The 8,662-nt window shown below is 45.1% G+C and overlaps 1 protein-coding gene and 1 pseudogene across 1 annotated transcript in view; both read right to left on the bottom strand.

Annotated features, from left to right (window-relative positions):
* PI4KA (phosphatidylinositol 4-kinase alpha) overlaps positions 1-8,662 on the bottom strand; it is a 153,819-nt gene that overhangs the window by 81,293 nt on the left and 63,864 nt on the right. The window contains exon 19 of the mRNA XM_012812667.2: positions 5,699-5,749. Within this exon, the coding sequence (XP_012668121.2) occupies positions 5,699-5,749 (51 nt within the window). The remainder of the gene's footprint in view (positions 1-5,698; positions 5,750-8,662) is intronic.
* Positions 543-1,172, bottom strand: LOC111722142 (annotated as a pseudogene).

Raw genomic sequence — 8,662 nt, 5'->3', positions numbered from 1 at the left:
TGGCTGGCGCCTTAGCCGGTTGAGCTATAGGCGCCGAGCCGAGAGAGACATTTGTTAATTTTTGTTGTTGCTGTTTGCCTTTAGGGTCTTCCTCATAAATTCTTTGCCTAAGTTGATGACTAGGAGTTTTTCCAACATTTTCTTCTAGAATACTTATAGTTTCACATCTTAGGTATAAGATGTTATTAATTCCTGTTATCCATCAGGAATTCATCTTTGTTGAGTGGTAACAGGTTCAGATCTTGTACATGTGGCTATTCATTTCCCCTGCACCATTAACTGAATAAGGATTCTTTTTTTTTTTTAATAGGAATTCTTTGCCCCATGGCATGTTATAGGCTGCTTTATCAAAGATGAGATGGCAACATGAGGAAGGCTTTGCATCTGGGTTTTCAGTTCTGATCCATAGGTCTGTGTCTCTGTTCTTATGCCAGTACCATGTTGTTATGCAGCATAGCTTAAAGTCTGGTAAAGTGATGTCTCCTGGTTTGTCCTTTTTTTTTTTTTTTTGACAGTTATTTGCATTTATTTTACGTTGCATTTATTCCCATGCCTTAAGTTTTTATTTCTTCAGTTTCTTCTGGGATATCTTTTCTTCTGTGCTACCTCTTCTTCTGGTTTGGGAATGATCTGTTCCTTTTCAGTAAGGATCATTTCAATGTGGCAGGGGGAGCTTATGTATGGGTTAATGCGACCATGGGCTTTGTAAGTTCGGTGACGGATCGTGGGTGCTTTGTTCACTTGGATATGCTCCATGACCAGAGAATCTACATCTAAACCCTTAAGTTCGGCATTACTCTCTGCATTTTTAAGCATATGTAGCAAAAATTCAGCACGCTTTTTGGGCCACCGACCCTGTGTCTAGCCCTACTGTTTGGCCTGGGCACACCTACCAACTCCACCATTGTTAACATCGGAATGATACACATTGTTTCTTTAAGGTGACATCCTTCAGATACTTGGTGGCTTTTCGTACATGCATACCCTTGATGGCCTGGGCAGTTTCACGTGTGTTCTTAAAGTGAATACGAAGATTTGAGCCTCTTGACTTGCATGACTTTGTGGGGTTTTCTGGGTCAAGTGAATAAAGAACCATTTTCAAAGATCACCTCAGGCCAGTTAGGGGAAGAGGAAGAGCAGTGGCTTCTGGGAGAATTCGGTTTGTCCCTTTTACTTTCTTTTTTTTTTTGGAAGTTTTTGGCCAGGGTTAGATTTGAACCCACCACCTCTGGTATATGGAGTAGGCACCCTACTCCTTGAGCCACAGGTGCCACCCCGGTTTGTCCTTTTTTGCTTAAGATTCATCCTCCTTTTTGGTTCCATATGAAAGCATAGAATTATTTTTGCTAAAATAATTTGCAAAAAATGATGTTGATATTTTAATGGGAATAGCACTGAACCTGTAGATCACTTTGGGTAGTACAGACATTTTAACAACGTTGATTCTGCCCATCCAAGAGTATGATATATTTTTTCTACTGGTTTACATCCTCTGTGATTTCGTTCCTCAGTAACTCAACAGTTTCCCCTGTAAAGGGTTTTACATCCTTGGTTAAATATACTCCCAGGTATTTTATTTTCTTTCTTGTTACTGTGAAAGGTACTGAGTCTCTGATTTGATTCTCAGCTTGACTGCTGGTACATAGCAGTGTTCTTCAACCTTTGTTATCTCACGGCACACTTGAACCTATAGTTAATCTCATGGCACGCTTAAATTATGTTGATAAAAAAAGTAAAAAAGAGTATACTTACTGTGCTTTGAACTTTTCAAAAATAATTTAATTAGTGATATTTAAAAATTTTTAAGGCACAATTAAGATTCTCTCACAGCACATGGGTTGGAAATCACCGGTGTATAGGAATACTATTGATTATTGTACACTGATTTTGTAACTTGAGACTCCACTAAATTTATTAATCAATTCCAGGAGTCTCTTGGCAGATCCTTTATTATTTTTTTAAAAGAGACAGAGTCTTGCTAATGTAGTGGTGTGAGCATAGCTCACTGAAACCTCACTCCTGGACTCCAATGATTCTTTTGCCTCAACCTTCAGAGTACCTAGAACTACGGGTGTGCACCACCATAATCAGCTAATTTTTTTTTTTCAAAAGGCCCCAAACTATCCCCCTGGGTAGAGTGCCATGGCATCACGCTCACGGCAACCTCCAACTCCTGGGCTCAAGTGAGTCTCCTGCCTCAGCCTCCCAAGTAGCTGGGACTACAAGCGCCCGCCACAACACCTGGCCATTTTTTGGTTGCAGCCATCATTGTTGTTTGGTGGGCCCGGGCTGGGGATTCGAACCTGCCACCTTAGGTGTATGTGGCTGGCGCCTTAGCTGGTTGAGCCACAGGCGCTGAGCCAATCAGCTAATTTTTAAAATTTTTTGTAGAGATGGAGTCTCATAATACTGTACAAGCTGGTCTTGAACTCCTGGCCTCAAGTGATCCTACTGCTTTAGCCTCCCAAAGTGGCTGATTACAGGCATGGCCTCCCCCACTCCTTAACATCTTAATTTGAAGGCGTATCTAGCCCCAGGCTGCCTAAGTAGGGGCCCTGGATAGGCTTCTCCCATTTAACTTCCTGACATTATAGGTAAAATCTTGAGAATAATGTGCATTTCTTTCTATCTTTCTTTTCTTTTTTTTTTTTTGAGATATGAATCTCACTCTTTCCTCTTTGGTACAGTGTCCTGCAGCAACCTCAAATTCTTGGGCTCAAGGGATCTTCTTGCCTCAGCCTCCCAAGTAGCTGGGACTACAGAAGCCTGCCATAATGTCCAGCTATTTTTAGAGATGGGGTCTCGATCTTGCTCAGGGTAGTCTTGACCTCTTGAGCTCAAGCAGTCCACCCACCTTGGCCTCCCAGAGCGGTAGGATTATAGGCGTGATCAATGGTGCCCAGCCTAATAATGTATATTTCTATGATGAGAGGCTGCACAGCTTTCAAAAGGGTTGTCCATGACCTAAAAAATGTTAATCTACAAGCTTCACTTTACAGGCACTGAGAGAATCAGTAACCTGTCCAAGACCACAAAACGTGACACATGTAAACTTGCTCTACAGGAAATACTGAATGTTTCTTGAGCAGGAGGTGCATCTTATTAAATCACTACTTTATGACAGTGGAATAAGCAGGTCTCTATGCATTAGATAACTTTCAGAGTGAGATCATCACACTTAGGCAGGAAGCAGCCTCAGAGATCACGTGCCTCAGCTGCCAGCCACTCCCTGAAGGTCACTGAGGCTTCCTGCCCCAAAACCGCTGGCAGTGCTACTCAACAAAGTAATTTAACATACCATGTGATCAAAAGTCTAAAACAAAGTCTTTTTTTTAAAAAAGAAAAAAGTATAAAACATTAGAAAACAAAAACAAAAAACTTTGGAAATCAGTTTCTCCTGGAAGGTTCAAGAGGTGAACATCCACGAGCCCTGTGCTCTCTGTTGAGCAATAAAATCAAATATTTGTTTCCATCCCCATAATCTAACCATTAACTTTTGTTAAAAAATACAATACTTGTCATGCAAAAGGTCACGTCAAGGGAGTATTAAAGTGAGTCTGTGCTGAACTATCACCATCAACAGTTCACCGCAGTATCACCACACAGACCACCCAGAAGCACAGAGAGACTCAGGTGTATGCTGTGCCACCTCCACACAGGACAAGTGTCCAACCTGGGCCCTCATGACCCTAAAACTCATGTGCTCCCAACCAGTTTCATCAGTCACCATGGCCCCAAAGTGCAAAGTGCCCCACAAGATTTCTTCTATGTGTCTGTTAAACTCTAAGTGACAATCACTAAATGGGTCATAGAATTCTGTTGTTCAAAGATCCTGGAACTCACTGATTTTGATGTCACCCAAGCACCCTGCCTAAAACGCTGAAATCTACTTTCCCATGGAGCCTGCCGCCAACTTGTTTCCCTCCCAACAGGCCAAAAAGGTGCTTCAGCCTTCATGCTCCAGCCCACACAAAAGGGACTGGATGGACACAAGAGGGATGGATAGGGACACATCTAAAACACAATTATACACTAGTTAACATTAACTATAAAGTAGGAAAATTTATGTTTAAAAAAATTAACCAAAGGGGGTGTGCATGAAAAATACCATAGCAGTCACGCCCAGCCATCCTGAAATTCTCAGAAGGCTGTGAAAGAATACCTGAGCATGGGCAGGAAGGTGGTCTGGTTCCCAGAGGAACCTGCGAAGCCTCCAAGTCAGCAGCTACGATTCAGCACACTACAGACCAGCTCCCTTGTCCCTGTAAGCATACTTGTCCTGAAGCAAACCCCACTACCCCTCCTGAATCAGGATAGGGGCAGGAGAGAAAGAGAGCCTATAGAAAGGATAACGACTGGCTCGGCGCCTATAGCTCAACCGGCTAAGGCACCAGCCACATACACCTAAGGTGGTGGGTTTGAATCCCCAGCCCGGACCCGCCAAACAACAATGACAGCTGCAACCAAAAAATAGCCGGGCATTGTGGCAGGCGCCTGTAGTCCCAGCTACTTGGGAGGCGGAGGCAGGAGACTCGCTTGAGCCCAGGAGTTGGAGGTTGCTGTGGGCTGTAATGCCACGGCACTCTACCCAGGGGGACAGCTTGAGGCTCTGTCTCAAAAAAAAAAAAAAAAGAAAGGATGACGACCTAGTGGAATTATTTCACAAAATGCAAGACATGACGTTTTACTAAAGATAAATAATAATAAACCAGCCAATTATTATTTCTTATCCACCTTGGCCAGTCAAAACTGAACCCCCTGAAGCCTCCAGGTTCGGACTGATGATGAACACTAATAAGACTGGGGTGAGCATGGAACTGGCTCACTGAAACTGGAGATGGGCTGCTCTGTGCCCTTGGTTTCATCTGTCTACCTGACCTCCATGCCCCTAGTTTGCCCCAGTAGCTCTGCTCCTAGATTGTCCCCACTGGTGCAAAATGTGAAGGTGACACATGTAAATACTCAAGACTCAAACTCCACAGGGTGAGCTGAGGTGGGAAGGCAGTGGGAGGCAGACACAAGGGTGAACCAGGACTGCATTAAGTAGAAAGTAAATACCTAAATATGGGGGGAGCAAGGTGTAGGATTGACTGGCAGCTATGAATGACTAAGAAAGAGAAAAACAACTTGTACATCTGGGGAAACAGATACAGGCTGAGACAGGACAAGATGGAAATGTGCTCTGCCATAGCAATGACAGCGCAGGAGGCAGGGCCCATACCCATCATACCAGCAACTCCCAGAGGAAATGGAGGGCTACAGCTCTAAGGCCAGAGCACCAACAAGAGGTCTCTAAGCCACTTAGCAGGAAGGAGCTGAGAGACAGACTGAGGAAGGGGCCTGCCCAGCACTGGTCAGAGATACCAATGAGGGCAAGGGTGTGAGACCCAGGAGGCATGTGGAGTCAAGCCTGGGACTTCAGAGCCACACAGAAGGGAACTGAAGTGAGTGTCCTGGTCAGCTGACCAAGAAGGTTCAGGAACAGCGCAAAGAGGGCAAGTGAAGGGTGTGGCCATGGTGGGCACACACCTGTGGGCTGACACAGACGAGCTGGTGGTGGCTGAAGCAGCCATATCTTTAGAAACAATAGGGTCTCAAAACTGACTTTTTCTAAGGAATCTTCCGTGTTTCACTAGGGAACAACAGAAATTGAGCAAGGTATTTGGAGTTTTAAACCATTCAATTAATGAACACTCACCACAGCTATTACAGGAATGAGGACTCCCAAGTTTCCCGCACTGCTAGAAGCCTAGAAAAAAATAGAATTGACAAACGTTTTTTTAAAAAAAAAACAAGACACAAAATAGGGTTACATAAACCTGGAGTTTCTTTCTTTATTTTTTTTTTTTTGAGACAAGAGTCTCACTTTGTCACCCTTGGTAGAGTGCCATGGCATCATAGCTCACAGCAACCTGAAACTCTTGGGCTCACGAGATCCTCCTGCCTCAGCTTCCCAAATAGTTGGGACTACAGGAACCCACCACAATGCCAGGCTATTTTTAGAGATGGGGTCTTGCTCTAGCTCAGGTTGGTCTCAAACCTATGAGCTCAAGCAATCTACCCACCTTGGCTTCCCAGAGTGCAAGGATTACGGGCGTGAACCATTGCACCTGGCCAAACCTGTAATTTCTTTCTTTTTTTTTTTGAGACAGGGTCTCCCTGTGTTGTCCTCCGAAGAGTGTCATGGTGTCACAGCTTACAGCAACCTCCAACTCTTGGGCTTAAGTGATTCTCTTGTCTTAGCCTCCCAAGCAGCTGGGATTACAGGTGCCTGCCACAACGCCCGGCTATTTTTTGGCTGCAGTTGTCATTGCTGTTTAGCAGGCCAGGGCCGAGCTTGAACCTGCCAACCTTGGTGTATGTGGCCAGCGCCATACTCCCTGAGCTATGGGTGCTGAGCCTGTAATTTCTTAATCTTAATAATGAGAAACGTATAGAAAGAGATGTACGAAGATGCTCATCTAGCATTTGCTACTAAAATTTTAACAGCAAAAAATGGAAATGTCAAAAATAAATTATGATTACATAATGGTTATATAAATCATGGCACATTTGAATAATTAATTAGACATGACACAGTTATTAAAAGGACAACTTTATGACAAACATTTAGTCATCTGGGAAGGAGCCCACTGCATAACTTAAAAATAAAACAGAATTTAAGAGTATGTGCTATGATTCAATCCCAATTATGTAAAATACACACATATGCTAAAAGAACTAGGAGCGTATCTGTCAAATCTTAATAACCATATCTGTAGAGGAATTATGAGTGCTTTTCACTTTATTATTTATAGTTTTCTGTATCTTTCCTACAATAAACATAGATTCTTTACAAGTTGGGAAAATTGGGGGGTTACCTCACAATAACTAAATAAAAAGTAAGTTCTGTGGCTGGACACAAAAATGCAGCTGATCTACAGTGCTTGCTGATGGGTCAAGATTCTAGGAGCAGTGCCCAAGCACCCTCAATTTCTATTCTATGTTTACAGTGTAACAGCAGCTGAGGGCCTTACATGCCCAACTTTGCCTGATACTATGCTAAATGCTTCAAAAGCACTAACTTCTGGGGAGATTCAGAGGATCTCAGTGGCTTGTCAAGGCCACAGTTCCTCAGTAGCAAGGACAGAAGGCCAAGCTAGTTTCCCTGTGCTGGGCCCAGAAGTAGTGACCCTCCTTGCTCCACTCTAGGAAACTGACCATGGTGTCTTAGCTCAGTTTATGGTCACAGATGCCAGAGCCCTCAAGCCCTCCACCCTTGCACTTCTAGGCTCCCCTTATTCCAGAAGGTGCTATCTCAGGTGTAAAGTGTATTGGCTGCTGTTAACTGCTTATTCAGTGACTGGATGATAAACAGGAATTACTTTGTAAGAACTGAATTCACAGCTTCTTCAAGGGGAGGGATATGGAAAAGGGTTCCCCTAGGGCAGTGCCTGTGGCTCAAAGGAGTAGGGCACTGGCCTCATATATGGAAGGTGGTGGGTTCAAGCCTGGCCCCGGCCAAATAAAAAGGAAAAAGAAAAAGAGGGTTCCCTACACTGCTTCTTTCCCATGGCAAACTCCCCAGCTCTGAAAGAAGCACTGAATCTGAGAGTCTTGAGGCTCTGTAAAGGCGAGGCAAGGGCAGAAGAGGGGAGGGACTCATGGGGTCCAAGAGGCATTGCTCTAGGCTCTGAGGTCCAATTTCTAGAGAAGGGAAGGCTCCTGACACACCCCTCAGACACGCCACATCCTCTTCTTTCTTGGGGGCTCAACACCTTCCTGCATCATCAGCAACCCCCTCTTATCCTGATGCTTAAGACCCCCTGGGCTTGAAGGTCTCTCTTCTCTGCTCTGCATCAGGACACACCCACATCAGTATCAGAGGGCCTGGCAGAGCAAGGTCTTAGAATCCTTCTATGTGCCAGCTACTCCCTCCTGGTCAAGACTTCCACACGGAGGCTCCGTCATGCATTTGTCAATTCAGATGTCACTTCCTCAGAGAGGCTTTCTTCACCAGCCCAAACTAAAGTGTCCCTCCTACTAAGCCATTTTGAGCACCTGCAACAGAGACTTTCTGGCCTGCAAAGTCTAAAATATTTACCATTCCATCTTTAAGGAAAAAGTCAGCTGACCCCACACCTAGGACAGTATATGGATGGCAGAGAGGAGGTAAATAATCACTGTCTAGGAAAGGGAAGGAGAGAAGGTTGGAGGATGTGACAAGGGAAGTGGAGATTGGGGAGAGGAACACACCTGCCTCAGCGGCCCTCACATGTATCTGAACATTCAAGACGTGATGTTTGTCTGTCCCTGTGGCCCTGTCTTCCTTGGACAGCCCAAGATTAGGTCAGATCTGGCCCTTCTCATGTGGTCACTGTATTCTGATGGTGGGTCCTTAAAGTCCTCCTAGGCCCAGCCACTGCCCCCAGCTTCATGACGGAGGAGAAAGGGGAGACAGGGGCCTGGGGAACCTATGCTGGGCTGCCATCAAGTTTCTACCTTGGGCTCGGCGCCTGTAGCTCAACCGGCTAAGGTGCCGGCCACGTACACCTAAGGTGGCAGGTTCGAATCCCCAGCCCGGACTGCCAAACAACAATGACGGCTGCAACCAAAAAATAGCCGGGCGTTGTGGCGGGCGCCTATGGTCCCAGCTACTTGGGAGGCTGAGGCAGGAGACTCG

This window comes from Otolemur garnettii, unplaced genomic scaffold (assembly GCF_000181295.1).
Source record: "Otolemur garnettii isolate 467f Iridium unplaced genomic scaffold, OtoGar3 scaffold00218, whole genome shotgun sequence".
In the NCBI taxonomy this organism is placed as follows: Eukaryota; Metazoa; Chordata; class Mammalia; order Primates; family Galagidae; genus Otolemur; species Otolemur garnettii.
This window is presented reverse-complemented; position numbering and strand designations above follow the sequence as displayed.